General features: G+C 47.6%; 1 protein-coding gene across 1 annotated transcript in view; it reads left to right on the forward strand.

The window, feature by feature from the left end:
• Nucleotides 5,140-15,770, forward strand: part of PAPPA (pappalysin 1) — a 240,318-nt gene continuing 229,687 nt past the window's right edge. Inside the window, 2 exon segments of the mRNA XM_001926753.7 lie at nucleotides 5,140-5,674; nucleotides 5,677-5,988. Of these exon segments, the coding sequence (XP_001926788.5) occupies nucleotides 5,572-5,674; nucleotides 5,677-5,988 (415 nt within the window). The 5' untranslated portion in view covers nucleotides 5,140-5,571.

Here is a 15,770-nt window from a genome sequence, read left to right on the forward strand (position 1 = left end):
AGTCAGTATAGTGCCTAACGCATAGCTCGTGCTCAGTGCAGATGAGCTGTTATGGCTGCTGGCATGATTCTTACGATTGTCACCTCTAGTACATGTGTTAAATTAATATAATTAAACTTCTGTAGAGGAGGAAGTAAAGAAGCTAATGTTTATCCAACACCCACTGACATATGTACTAGTCACAGTGCAATATGATCCCATCCCCATCGACTCATTTAATCTTCCAGATAACCCCATGAAATCTATAAAAATGAAAAATGAGATTCAAAAGGTTAAGTGATTCTTCCCAGCCTCCAGAGCTAGAACACACAGTGCTAGGTCCAGATTGGCTGGGCTCTTCACTATTTATTTAGTCTCTGTGATTCAGGGGTGTTTTGTTTTGTTTTGTTTTTTTATTCCTGTAAAATGGGGTGATTATTGGACTTCCTCCATAGGGTTGGTATGAGGATTAGATGGAATCATCCCTATAAAAAGCATCTGAATATTGCTTGGAAGAAAATGCATGCTTGATAAATGAAAGGTGTTACTAGAATTGTTCTTTAGTGAAGGCAGGATATGAACCCAATTTCTTCTGCTCCAAAGTCTACATTCTTTCTAGAGACCCTCACTTGGGCGGCCACTGAACTTTAGTAGATCTGCCTGGGTGTTCATCACCTGGGAAAGGGGAAGCTGACAATGAATTATGCCTTTATTAAGAATGTGGTATGGTCATAGCATGGAACATATTTGGCATCACAGGAAAAACTAAAGCGTGGAGAAGCAAAAAATATACATACATACATCTATATATGTATATGGATTTAGAAATCTCTTTCACTATATACATATATATATATATATACATACACACACACACACACACACACACACACACACACACACACATACATATAGCACCCAACACATAGCTGGTGCTGTGTGTGTCTGTGTGTATAGTGAGAGAATTTAATTTTATATATATATATATATATATATATATATATTTAATGGTCCTGAACTGGAAGCTATAGTTATGTGCAAAATACTGGACTAGACACACGTATGAACGCAACAGACACTGTCCCACATGGAGAGGGGAGACAAGCAGATATGTAATTAAGTGTGATAGTTGGCTTTGGGGACTTGCCCAGAGAAATGCAGAGAAATTTTATGAGAGCCCAGAGGAGGGAGCCCTTCAGGCTGGTGAGGGAGGGGTGTCCAGACAGAACTGGCCCTTGAAGATCCTTGCCCCAAAAGGGTTCTAATCTTGGAGGGAAAACACAAACAGGACACCGAGAACAATGCAGGATCCTATCTAATCAAGTTCCAGATTCTCCCAGACAGAATTGCCTTGCAATTCTGAGATTAGAATAATCCTTCTGGTTTGGAGTAAGGGGTGGGTGGGGCTCGAGCTATACGTGAAAGCTGACAAAAGCCCAGAGGGCTACGAAACTTAGTCCCCTAGAAAGGAAGAGAGGTACTCATGCAGTGAGCTCCTACAATGTGTCACATAGCACAATACCCTAAGAACAGTTCCATGTTATCAGGAGAGAACTGAGATCAGAGAAATTCCATGACTTGCTAAAGGCCATTGCTCTGAAATGTGTGCTTTGAACCAGCCTTGCTCATTTGAGTCCTTCCCACACTTTAGGATTCCACTTAGATGTTGCCCTCGTAATATCCAGTGGGTTCTTACACACACACACACACACACACACCCCTCCCCCCCCGCCGGCAAAACACCTTGCTTTTAGTTATTACCAAATAGCATGAATATTGAAGAGGAACAGAAGTCTTTTTGTTCTAAAAAGTTTTTAGGAGTTCCCGTCATGGCGCAGTGGTTAACGAATCCGACTAGGAACCATGAGGTTGCGGGTTCGGTCCCTGCCCTTGCTCAGTGGGTTAACGATCCGGCGTTGCCATGAGCTGTGGTGTAGGTTGCAGACCCGGCTCGGATCCCGCGTTGCTGTGGCTCTGGCGTAGGCCGGTGGCTACAGCTCCGATTAGACCCCTAGCCTGGGAACCTCTATATGCCGCGGGAGCGGCCCAAGAAATAGCAAAAAGACAAAAAAAAAAAAAAAAAAAAAAAGTTGAGTCTTAGATGATGGCTCTTGGACTATAAATGATGAAAGAAGAGGGGCAAAATCTATGAGAGGTCAAGGGATGGAGTAAAAGAGAGATAACAACATATGCTATATTATTTGTTACTTATTACAAATAAATAAGAATGTTATGCATAAGCCCATGACTAGGGTGGACCATGAACTAAGGGTAATAATCCGTCCAGTTCTATTTGCTGACTTAAAAACACACATTCATGCATACCTGGATATATGTATGCATAAAAGTAAGTGTGCTTTCCAAGACAGATGACATAGAATAATAAATGTCTGTTCAATGAAAGGAGCAGTGAAAGACTTTGCCAGTTGCTCCCAGAGCATTTGGGAGCTAAGGTCCAGGAGCTCGAGGAGCTATGAGACCTGGATCTGTCTGTCCCTTCCTTCATGCCTACTATCGGACAGAAATGGTCACTTGGCTTCTAAAATTCTTGTTTGTCTTTTATTTTTATTTATTTATTTTTGTCTTTTTGCTATTTTTTTGGGCCACTCCCGCGGCATATGGAGGTTCCCAGGCTTGGGGTTGAATCTGAGCTGTAGCCACCTGCCTACGCCAGAGCCACAGCAACGTGGGATCCGAGCCGGGTCTGCAACCTACACCACAGCTCACGGCAACGCTGGATCGTTAACCCACTGAGCAAGGGCAGGGACCGAACCCGCAACCTCATGGTTCCTAGTCGGATTCATTATCCACTGCGCCATGACGGGAACTCCCCCTTGTTTGTCTTTTAGAACCTAAGGAGCACTTTGGTCCTTGACCATAACGACAGAATAAATGGTATTTATGCAGCACTTCTTTTAGTTTACAAAATATACCATATCCCAAAGTGTATATTAACCTCAGAAACACATTTGTGAACTACATAGCCAATTTTAAAGGCAAGAAAGTGCAGAGCCAACAAAGCAACTCACTCAAGGTGTAGCACTGATATGTATTGGAGTGAGCAGGGCTTAGAATTGTGTCTTGTGTTTTGACTCTTGATGGGATAGCTGATAAAGTCCCAACCATCTAGGAATGTTCAAAACTATATACAATGGCTTGGAAACCCTTAGAAGGAATACAGTTTCCTAACTGCCGAGTTGCTACAATTGACGTGGATCAGTAGTCAGGTTCCAATCTCTATTGAGGAAAGAGGAGGGCTTTGCAGGATATTGTATATGTAGTTCAACATAGGCCTTTTGTATTGCTGTTATTGAATGGCTAACCTCATGACTTTTATAGGTGACTTTGAATTATAGAAAGAGAAAAATTTGCCTAGGCAAATTCTTTCTCCATGGCATTGTCAGCCTAAGGTCTTCTTTCTGCTCGTCTCTGGAAACATATTTAGGATCTAATGCCATTCTCATTTTATAACAGGAGAAACTGATTTCAGACATTCTTAGCCCAAGACTATATGGCAAGTTCTTCCCAAACCAAGAAGATCGAAATCTGGGATCTCCTGTTTTAAGAATGGTGCCATAATCCCTGCATACCACATTCCAGCTTTTACAGGGAGTGTCTGAGTCATGTGCTCATCATTCTACAAATCCACATACTTTCATCAACACATATTCTCCATTAGTGTTCACTCTCCTTGAAGTGGGAAAGAATGACCCCAGCTTACACGAAGGATCTGGAGCAGCCCTGGGGACAGGAGCACAGGGAGGAAAGTTGAGTTAATTTCACCTCAGGCTTCCAGCTCACTATCCACATGCAAACCTCACACAGCATATTTTTATCAAAACATTATTTGAACATACCAAGAACTAGTCATTCGTAATCCACCACTGCTAACTCATTTTAACTTATTAAACGCTCAGAGGAAAAAAAAAAAAAAAAAAAAAAAAAAACAACCAAAACTCTTTTGCCATAAGGGGGAGCTTTTGAGTTCTACAAAGAGGGGGGAAAAAGAACAAAATATATTACATATATGTCCCAGTTCAAAACAGATCTATAAAGCAGCAAATGGTCAGATCCTTACCTGTGACTTGAATAAACAGTATTGGAGGACCTGAATTTGTCAGGTCGAAAAAAGGCAAATTAATATTTTTCTCATTTTTTGGATCTAAAACTATAATTCTCACAACCAACAGAATATTTTTAAGAGTATTCGGGAATATTCAGAGACCTAGTTGTGCTGAGTCTACAGCTTCGGGAAGGCAAATGTCTTAGAAAATCCCTTTCCTGGTTGCTTCTGATGATTCCATGAGGACTTTGGAGACAGCATTTGGATTAGCTGAAGCCCGCAGCACCGGGGCTCAGGGAAGAGGAGGGATGCTCATCATTGCATAACTTTAAGGGAATTCAGAGAGGGGAAAAGGAAAAAGAGAGAAAAGGAGAGGGAAGGCAAGAAAGAGGGGAAAGGAGGAGGGAAGGAGGGAGAAAGAGAGTGGAGGGAGGGAGAGAAAAGGAGAGCGTGAGGGTGAGAAAGAGGAGACTGAAAAAGGGAGAGGGAGAAAGAGACAGCATTACAAAAAAATCTGAGAATCAAGTTTCAAGACTCTTTATGTGCTATAGGGAAGGATGAGATTTACCAGCAAAGTGCAAAGGGGATCCTGAGAGAAGAGATAGATTTTTCTCCCGCCAGGAGGAAAAAAAATAAGAAGAAGAAAGAAAGAAAAAAGAAAAGGGAGGGGGGCAGTGAAGGAGGGGAAAAAAGCAAGCAAAACAAAACAAAAACAGGAATGTGTGTTTTGAGCAGGAATGAGGAGAGCTGGGAGGACCATAAGGGGGTGTGTACAGAATTTCATTAAATTGTTACTTTAAGATTGTCTTCTTAAAAAAAAAAAAAAAAAGGAGGGGGTGGAGAAGCGGGAGCGAAGGAGGCAAACGGGAAAGTGGAGGAAGGCTGGGTAGCTCGGCCTCTCCAAACTGATTGATTAGTCATGATCCCCGCAGTTTTAACTGGGACTCATTCAATTGGGAAGGTGGAGCGCTCGGGAGCAGATTAGCATACGCTTGTTTACTCATCTTCTGAGGGATTTTTCCCCCCTCTTTCCTTTCATTTTGTAAAGAAGGAGGGAGGGGAGGGGGGGCTGGGGGGGGAGAAGGGGGCTGTGGCTTGTGTTATAAAGGACGCAAAAAATAAATAAATTAGAGCATCTTTTGGGGGGGAGGGAATTCAGCGGATCAGTGTCTTAGAGGAGCTTTTTTTTTTTTTTTTTTTTAAAGAGCGAGAAATCATATAAAATAAAATGAAATAAAACAAGGAGGAAGGCAACCAGCTGTTAGAGGGGGGAAATAAGGCAGATAAAGGAGCGGGGAGAGAAATTAATTGCCAACCAGGAGGAGTTGGGCTGTATTTTTCAAAGGTGGGGGGAGTGGAGCACACACCTTGAGGAGGAAAGCGAGAAAGAAAAGAAAAAAGCAAGTGGAAGGGGGGGCTCGCCCAAGAAGGGTGAAGAAGCGAAGAAAGTCGAGGCGCCGAGGCTCCCAAAGCTGGCAGCTCCGGGCGGCGGTGCAGGGGCGAAGGGGGGGCGGGGGGGACCGTCGGACATGCGGCTCTGGAGTTGGGTGCTGCGCCTGGGGCTGCTGAGCGCCGCGCTGGGCTGCGGGCTGGCCGAGCGCCCCCGCCGGGCCCGGAGAGACCCGCGGGCCGGCCGCCCCCGCGCCCTGCCGCCGGCCCGGCCACCTGCGCCACCCGGGCGGCCCGTGGCCGCCGCGCCTCGCCGCCGCCGCCGCCGCCGCCGCCGGGCGGTGCCTGGGAAGCCGTGCGCGTCCCCCGGCGGCGGCAGCAGCGGGAGGCGAGGGGCGCCGCCGAGGAGCCGAGCCCGCCGAGCCGGGCGCTCTATTTCAGCGGGAGAGGCGAGCAGCTGCGCCTGCGGGCCGACCTCGAGCTGCCCCGGGACGCGTTCACGCTGCAAGTGTGGCTACGAGCAGAGGGGGGCCAGAGGTCTCCAGCGGTGATCACAGGTAGGCAAGGGTGCCCTGGTGGGCGCTGCACGGGCTCTGCTGCCCCGGAGGCAGGCGGGTGCCTGGGCACGGGTGGTGGGCAGGTCGGGGACTGTCTGGTGTGTCTGTGTGGAGCCTTTCCACCAGCAGTAGCGCGGTGGCTCTGGGGCGATGGCGAGCCTCACTTTGCCCCTTCTGTGGAATGGGCGCACTGGTAGGTGTCTGCCTAGCCGCGCAGTAGGAGCACAGGGAATGCTCCTGGCTGCTCAGAGACTCAGTCAGCGAAGGATGGTCCCCGGGTAGCCTCCTGGACGGAACTCATGTTCAGGATGGTCGGGTGTACTTTTTCCGTTTGGGATGGAGGGGAGGATGACCCAGTTGGGATGCATGCGGAACAAAGCTGGAGGGTCTATGGATTGCTTTGAGTTTTTAATAGATACGCCCCCCTTTTACTTGGCCCTGTTACCCTGAAAGCCTACAAGGACAAGATTGTTGTGATCGCCGGGACTTAGAAGTCCTCAAAGTGCCCCTAAAGTTGCTCTCTGCTTGCTGCCTCCCTCTGGGATTTACCCCCTTCCCCCAGCCACACACAGACACTTGCACACGCATGCACACCCATTCATACACAGTGCCATCCCATGTCCTCCCTTTCAAGCCCATTGCCTGTCACTGTGTCACTGGAGACCTTCCTCATGCCCACCTGGCCAGTCTTCCCCCGACTGAGAAATGGGGCGATTTTCTCATTTCGGATTTTTATGAACCTGTAATGAATTTGAGTTCTCCTTCTTCACACTGCACAGCCCCCCCCCCCGCCCCCGTGCGCCCTTTGCTGTTCTACAGCAAAGCCCATAGTGAAACCAGACACTTTGTGAGGGTTGCAAACCTTAGAAATGCTCCAACGTCTATCCCCCCCCCCTTTCCAGTGAATGTGGCAATGCCTTTAATAGAACTGGGGGGCGGGAGGGGGGGTGTGCTGGAGGAGAGAAGGAAAGTTTTGCCTCTTCTGACTGGGAGCTTCCCTTCCTGCAAAAACAGTCTTGCCCTGTCCTAGGATGTCTTAAAGTGAGAGTAGGGGTTCCCCCTTCCCTGCAGCCAGGAAATGTGTGGAGGCGGTATGCGATCCCACCCCCTTACACATACTTTCTTAGAAGGGAAAGCTCTGGGCTCTTCTGTCAGCCCCTACTTTCTATCTTAGCATGGACTTTGCTGACTCTGTTCTGTTTATATCAAGTCCATTTTCGGGGACCCAAACTCTGCTGCTATACCCAGAATATGCCCCCAAAGCTCCAGCTCTCCTGCCACCAAACCCAGGACTAGAAAGTGACTTTCCCCCACACCTGACGTCATCGCATGCTATTTTCTCTCTCTCTCTCTCTCCCCAGCACCCCCACGGAAGGAGAGGGAAACTGAGCTCTTTTGCTTTCAGCCCCCAAGCCCTAGTCAGCCAGAGCGGGTTATAATATAGAGTAGAGAAGAGAAATTATTCATCATAATAATGATAATGGTGATAATTCATGGCTATGGTATGTTTACTTCTCTTTCCGAACGTAGGAAAAACACAGAGCCTGCTGCTTGGAGATGTTTTTTAAAAACAAGTAGACCTGATTTTTTTTAGTCTTTACCTGTCATATTAGTGATTTGGAAGGCTTCCCCTCAGGGGAGGAGAGCCCAGGGTTAGATAGGTATCATCAATGAAAAGGTAGTAAATGCATTTTTTCAAAAAAAATATATAGCACCTGGGATTCTGCTTTATAAAGGTCTTTAATTCAGACAAGGAGCCTCTCTTCACACACGCTCTCTTGAGCACTCATTCACTCTCTCACACAAAGATTGTGCAGTAAAATACTTTAATTGGATGGGGGACGCTAGGTTATTATTGCTTGTATAAAATGCCTGGTCCATTTTATGTGTGGAAATAACATTCCTCTCCAAATGAAAAAAAAAAAAAAAAAAAAGAAAGAAAGAAAGAAAGAAAAGTCACCGCTGCCATGTAGCACCAGAAAGCTCAGAGCTTTCCTCCCGAGGATTCTGGTGGATTTTTTTCCCCTCCCTGAGTTGAGTCTGAGCCAGATTTGGCGGTGTGTAAACACCTGGCCTTGAGCCAGAAAAGACTCATTCTGTGTATCCTCCACACGGTACAGACTGCTGGACTAAAAAGAACCTGCTTCTCCTTGAATTAAAAAGCAAACAAACAGAGGTTCTTTGCAGAAGCACTTTTTCAGCTCCTTCCTTGGTGTAAGTTCAGGCTGGGAGAGGCAGTTGAGATGCCGGAGCTAAGCCACGTCCTCCCTCGGCGACCTCAGGCGACCAGTTTGCTGCCTGACCTCTGCTGGCTCTCTCTGGCTGGGCATCGCCACTTTCCTAGGAATCCCTGGTCACCTACCTTGAGAGAGCAGGCATCTCTCAGCAGGGACTGCGCTGCTATTTCAGGCAGAGGGTTGCTGCCTCGCTGTCAGGCCAGGCTGCCTTACATCACTCTTTGCTGCAGGATTCAATTGGGTTTCGTAAAGGTCTAATTTTATGGTGCTGTTAACCGGGTCTGTCGTCTGGCAGAGGCAGGCCTTGCTGCTCCTGGTAGGCGGGCTGTGCTCCCAGATCCACCCGGGATGCTATTTCTGCCCCGGTTCAAACTTCACTGACACCAGTTCAGACAGGCGCTCGGAGAGGCAGAGGGAAGGAGTGAAGGAGCAGTTTGCTTCTGAAGCTCAGAAAACATGGCTTTTATTATTTTTTTTCCAAAAGGAAAGGAGGAAATTAATTATTATTTATATACATTAATAAATAAAAATGGAAAGGCTTATGCAGGCAAAAACAAAGCTCAAGTTAGAAAGTGCCTGTGTGCAGGAGTCTCTGCAGGGCCCGCCAGCGCCGGATGAACTGTAGGATTGGAGAGCCCTTTCAGACTGCTCTGAAAAGGGTCCTCAGAGGTTACCCCTGCCAGTTCTGTCTTTGGCTGAACAGGGAGACAGAGACACAGAATGGGAAGGGGGCTGCTGGATGACACAGCTCCCCAATGGCAGCAACTAGGATTGGATCCCTGGGCATCCCCACTTCCAGACCCGCCCTGCCTCCACTGCTGAGAGAACATGCCTAAGAAACACTGCCACCTCCCACCCCGAACGACCCACCACCCAGGCACAGCCTTCAGCCTCTGCACAAGGCAGTGTAGACTCCCTTTCAAGTCTGGGGTGGGGGGGCGGGCTTCCTAATACATCCCTTTGCTTTTGTAGTATACCAGGCTGGACCCAGACCCCTGCTCTTCCTCCCCAACTGTGCCCCTCCCACCCTCAACACTGTACCCCTCCAGTTTGACAGAAAGAAAAAGAAGAAGAAAAAGAAAACAATAGACTCAATTTGCTCCATCGAGCAGAGCCCCTGAGCGGCAGCTAATCTTGTTAAAGTTTCTCCTGACCTGTGAGATAAGTGAAATGTGGACCCCACAAGTGCTGCCCCTCCTCCCACCACCAGCCCTTACTGACCCAGAATCTGTTCAGGAGGAGAAAGGGATTTACCTGAATCCCATCCAGCACCTCCCCCTTGCCATGGTTTTTTCTTTTGTCCTAAATGTTGGACTATTGAATTTACTGGCTACTTAGAAGAGGCTTTTTATTTCCTCTCTTCTGTAACCCCCACTTCCTGCAACCCACCCAGCCCCCCCCCAAAAAAAAGTGCCTGCATTTTCTCAACTTTGGTATTATAACAGGGAAGGCTAGGTTTCCAAGAACTTCAAAAATTAACACGGTTCTCCTCACAGCATTCAGGGTCGCACCTGGGGTCTCGGAGATTGCAATGGTGAGGAGCCAGTTTTATTAGTCAGTTCCCTAAATGAGACTCTACCTCTGCCCCTAACAGGCTGTGTGACTTGGGAAAGTTAACTGATTCCTCCGGGCTTCAGCTTCCTCATCTGAAAGCTGAACATAGCACCAATACCTGAGCCTGTGCATGGAAATGCTTAGAACCAGACTTGGTGTATAGTAAGCGCTCAGTAAACTTTGATCTTATTATTGGACACGATTTTCCAAAGAGCTCAGTCTTGGCTTTATGGACTGAGGCCACTTAAAGGCAAGAGGAGAAACTCACTTTTCCTGGGTGCCTCCAAGGGGCCGGGCACTGTGCTAGGGACTTCTGTTATGCAAGTTTCACCCTCACAACCATGCTGGGAGGTAGACATCATCACTTCTATTTGACAAATGAGAAAGCCAGCCTCAGAAAGGAGAAGCGAGTCCATGCAAAGTCCCAGAATCCTTCCTGTGGCCAGAGCCGAGGTGGGAGCTCACGTCCTCAGGGCCTGCGTCCTCTCCAGCAGTCCTTACAGAGAGAGAAGGGATGACTCCCCCCTCTTCCCTGGTCCTGCTGCAGCCCCTTCCCAGTCTCCCTACACTGCTCTGTGCTGACTGTATGCCTACGGATTGAAGGGGATCAAACACAAGTCCAAGTCTCTTGTAGAACCTGGGGTTTGACCTAGCAGACCTGTTTTTTTCTCACATCAAATTATCAGGCGTATTGGGCTTCAAATTTCTGCTGCCAATGACTTGCTGTGTGATTCGAGTGAAGTTACTTTATCCCTCCATCCTTTTGTTTCCTCCTCTGCAAAATGGGCATAATGATAGCAAGATATTGCAGCAAACAGGCAAAAAGCACCTGGCACGGTGCCCCTGCATATGAGGGACTCAGTCCTTGGTAGCTGCATCCCGTAAGTAACCACGTTCCCTTTTCCAGTTTGCCAGCTTAGCCTCCAGAAAGGGGGGCCTGTGAGCACGTTCCCTCTTGAGTTGCTGGGGAGTCTAACATAGACAGTAAGTCTTGGGAAACAGTTGGGCCCCTTCAAATCCCTTTCTTGCACTTTGATTGCCTCTTCTTTGACCTACTTGGATGATCCCTTGGTGGTCAGAGCCAGTGGAGGTCCAGAACCACTCCACCAATGAATATGAAAACCAGTTAGCATCCAGGGGGAGAATGTACCTCCAGGAGCAGTGGTGACAGTGGGGTCTAGGTCACAGCTCTGTTGTCACATGCCTCTTGCCCCTACCTCAGACGCCCTCCGACCTTCATGTTCCCCCGTTGAGCCATTTGTGTAGACGGGGTGGGGAGGCGGGGAGAAGGCCGTGTCGTCCCTGCCCCTCTACACAGAGGAAGGCAAACTTGAAGCTTACAGGTTTGAGGCTCAGGAACGTGAGATGTGCCTGGTTAGCCAGGCACAGACTGGGTTAAGCAGCTCATGGTGCACTAGGGAAATTGAGGACTGGGTCATGCAGGGGCTGAGAATTAAATTGTATTCACAAACTGCCCCTCTCAAGGTCACCTGGGAGATAACACCTTGATCCATGAGCTCCCATCCTTGGTAGCATTGAGAGTCATCAGCTTTGAAAACATCCAGATGCTCAGGCTGCATCCCAGGGATTCTGATGTTGTGGGTCTAGGGTAGGCCTAGGCGCTGGTGCTTTCTCAAACCTTCTCAACTAATGTAAAAGGAGCAACACTGGTCAGGGAAAGGAGGAGTAGCATCCCCTGTTTACCCAACCTGTGAGCAGCAGAGCTTTTAGAGAAATTCCGCTGTCCCAGTCCTATGTTGCCAAACATTAGAAAGGACCCTTCTTCCATTCCCAATTCTGCTGACCCCAGATGCCTTGGTGCAGGGGAAGGCCCCGACAGTCCATTTCTCCAGTCCCATATGAGGGACTCAGTCCTTGGTAGCTGAATCGTGTACATGAAGCCATACCCCCTCCTCCTGATCCTGCTTTAAAGTGCAGACACCCCCAATAGGGAGGTAACATGTGGAGTTCCATGCACCTGACTTCAGGTGCATCTTTCACCCTGCTTGGGAGGGGAGGTGTATTTCTCTCTGAGCAGCAATAGGAGCATAAAGGAGGGAGGGAAGCCCAGCTCTGAGGATTCCCTGCTTCGACCAGGGCCAATCCTTCCAGAAGGCAAGTGTTTCCACTATTTCCAACCCCCTCACCTGCACCGCTCTGAAACTGGCACTGGCTGCAGGGTGTCTCAGATGAGGAAGAGAGAGGATCCCCAAGGACCCCAGGAGGAGGACCCCCTATACAGGCAGCTCATGACTTGCCCACCTGTGGCCATGGGCTTAGGAATCTAGTAGGTGCCTGCTTCTCCCCTCACCTGCCGTCCCTTCCCTGGAATTTAATGTGCTTTCCCTCAGTGTCTCTTATCTTTCTTCTTGCTGCACCAAGGACTCAACTTCATGCCTCGGTGCACTTACTGGAAATGCTCAACTCAGAAATGACTCAAGGGTCTTGGGCCCTTGGCTCCTTTGAAGACCCGGAACTGGGACCCAGGAGCTCTGGGCTCAAGTCCTAGCTTGGCCTCCTCTGAGCCTCTGGAGAGAGAGTTTCAGGTGTTGTTACATTCAACGTCCCGGACTCACCGGTTGTCTGGGGAACCGGGTGAAACAATGGCAAGAGAAGCCCTTGGCCTAAATCAGAACACAGTCCACAGGTCATCAGTGAGGGAGGATCCAGAAAGTGAGAGATGGCGGGGATTTGTATAGTCAAGGTTATTCCTGGAAAGGCTCCTTTGTTATCGTCATTCACAGGGCAAATAATAGACAGCGATGGAGTTAGCAAACCTTTCCATTCGTGTGACCTCACTGGTATCCTTTGATGTCGGACTTACCAAGTCTGCCTTACTTGCTGTGTGACCTTGATGATTTCACTGCCCCTCCCTGTGCCTCAGTACTCTCCGTGTGCACAGTGAAGGGAGGAGTGAAATAGGGCCTTTCAACTCTGCCCCTTGCTTCTAGGAATGCCCAGGGAGGGGCTGAAGGGGAGGACACTGCCTCCTGGAAACTTCCCTTTTCCTTACTCTGCTTAAACCGTGCAATTCTACAAGATTTCTTTTGAAGGAATGTGCAGGTTTCTCAGTGATAGAATTTCAAGGGACAGGGACTGACAGGAAGAAATTATTGCTAATTTTGTTAGGCATGATAATGGTATTGTCGTTAGGTATTTTTAAAGATCCTAATCTTTTAGAAATGCGTACTTAAGTATTTATGGGTACAGTGACGTTATGTCTGTCTTGTTTGTTTGTTTAAAGCTTTCCAGAAAAAAAAATAAAATAAAGGATGTTGGGGGGCAGGGTGGTACATGAAAGAAGACTGGCAGATGGATGATTGTTGAAACCCGGCAGCAGAAACGACGGGCTTCAGTACATTGGTGTCTGTCTCTCTGTGTGTGATTGAAGAATTCCATCATAAAAAGTGTAAAAGAGTTTGAGAGCCACAGGAAGAGCTGGAGTCTTAGATCCCTGCGTGTTCTGTGAGCTGATAGGTTTCCAAAGGCATCAGCAGCAACTTGGAGCAGGTTCGGGACTCTCCCAAGGTCACACAGAGAGTAATTGAAAGTCAGCCTGCAGTTCAGGCTTCAGACACTAGGCGCTCCCTCTTGCCTTCTCTCTGCACACCTGCAACCTCAGGTGACCCACCATCCTGGGAGAGCTTGAGGGGACGGGAAGGAAGGACAGGGGTTTTGGGGGAACATATAGGAGGGGCAAGTGGAGCCTTGCAGGGCAATAAGAAGTTTTTGAATGGGGACTTCTTGCTGTCTGGAACCTTCCCACACACTGTGAAGCATTTTGCACCCTTGGTTCGGTGCCTGAGAATCTCCTTGGATCTCCTAATCATTGTGACAATCCAAAACATATTGTGACCATTCATTCACACACAGGCAAACATGTATACACACTCACTCTCGTTTCTACATTCCTCTGTTTCTGATTTTTTGGCTCCTCATTTCTCTGCAGCTCCCATTGCCCTGGAAGTCTTCTAGAACCTTCTAGAGCCCTGGCCAGGGGAGGAGGGAGGATGAGCTGCAGTGGACTAATCTCAGAAAGAGTTGATACCTTCAGGACGCAGGAAAGTGTTTTGTAGTGGTTGATCACAGGACTCGGGTTACACTGCCTGAGTTTGATTTTCTGATTCTCCCACCTGCCACATGTGTGATCCTGGGCCACTTAATATCTTCAAGCTTCAGTTTCCCCATCTATAAAATGCAGATAATACCAGCTTCCACTTCCTAGGGTTGTTTTGAAGATTAACTGGGCTTGCATGTGGAAAATGCTTAGTAATGGAATCTAGACCATGGGTAAGCACCCAGTAAATGTTAACATATTGGTTTTATGTATGTCCGGTTCTTGCCACACATTATTTCTAATTCTCTCAATAAGTCTATAAATTAGATGTATTTATCTCCTTTGGCAGAGCCAGGAATTGTCTTTCCCTCCCTCACCACTCAGGGAAGGTGTATTCCTATCATCCTAATGTAAAACAAAAACTAAAAAGAAAGAATAAACACTTTATTGATTCATATGATAAAAGCAACGTGTGCTCTTTGTAGAGAATCTAAGCAAACAGAATAAAAACAAGAGACAATGTAAAATTTGTCCATCCCTACCCAAGCATTCAGCCAAAATTGATTGCGGTTCTGCTACATGCCAGGTACAGTTTGGGGCCCTCAGCACAGAGTAAGGAGTAGAAGAAACTGTCTCTGACCTCAGGGAGTTTATATTCTGGAGTGGAGGGTGAGAAGGAGGAGGAGACAATATAAATGGGAGCAAGGAAATATATAATGTCAGGTGAATGTTTATGAGCAAAAACAGAGTAGAAGGGGTGTTTGGGGAATGCTGTGTAGGGCTGGGGTTGTAGGAGGAGCAGCATTTAAATACGGTGGTCAGAGGAGGTGGTGATGAGAAGTAGTGTTAGAGCAGAGACCTCTTAGCAGACCCCAGGCTGGCCAGAGGAGGCTGAGGAGAACTGAGAAGAAACACCTGTGGACTAGGGGCTGTGGGATGTCTGTTCCAGGCCAGTTCAGTCCTTAGTTTGCTTTGTGATTCTGGGCAACTCGCTTTCCTCCTGGGGACCAGTTTTCCTCATCTGAACGATGGGGTGAGGAGGAGTTCATCTTTCTTTGCCCTAGAGGCCCATCTAACAGAGATCCCCGAGGATTCTATAATGCTCATCCGGACTGTCCTAAGCCAAAACTGTATGTTGGCAGTGGTTCCAGTTTTCTTCCTTTTTAAGTGCAGTTTCCTCCACTAGGTGGTGTCTGTGCTGTTCCCCTCAGGGGCCAAGTGCCCACGCACTTTCTGATGCTTCTCCCCCTTCTCATTCTTGCAAAAGGACCATGGTAGCCCTTCTTGCTAAGGTATTGTTGACTGATGACAACTAAGAACCGTGCTTTTCTATGGACATATATGTTTTAATGTGCCCCCAAAAGGCTTCTGATCCAAAAGCAAAGCCCAGTGGGTGGAATTTCAGTCAAAAGACTGACTGAAGACATTATTTAGGGAATACTGGTACTTCCCAAGAGCTGGAAGCCATCTCATTAATTATGCTGCTAATAATAGCTGCCATAAATATTTTTAAAAACTCACTGAGTGACCTTCCCAGGGATCACATCTTGGCTAATGGTTGGAGTACTCAAATTTCATTATTTCTTACTGTACAAAAGCTATTCCATGCAAGTTCCTGGATATTGGAGTAGGTCACTGGCCTTTTAGTCATGCTTATCATTTTAATCGCGTCACTTCATGAATTCAGGCACTCAAACTTTGGAGTCTGTAGCCATCTGTTAGCCTCTTTTCCTTCTGGGAATCCCCAGTGCTGTCATCCCTAGATTTTTCTACAAACACGAGGAAGCAAATGTTTTCCAGTATTACTTGCCACAAACCCAGGGTCTACAGAACATGGAAGAGCAGAAGAGGTAACTGTTTCAATTCTAGGAAAGCTAAGAAGATCCCAGGTTGCAGTTCATTTGGAGGAAACAAAGACAGGAGCCCTAGGAGGT

The sequence above is a fragment of the Sus scrofa genome, chromosome 1 (assembly GCF_000003025.6).
Source record: "Sus scrofa isolate TJ Tabasco breed Duroc chromosome 1, Sscrofa11.1, whole genome shotgun sequence".
In the NCBI taxonomy this organism is placed as follows: domain Eukaryota; kingdom Metazoa; phylum Chordata; class Mammalia; order Artiodactyla; family Suidae; genus Sus; species Sus scrofa.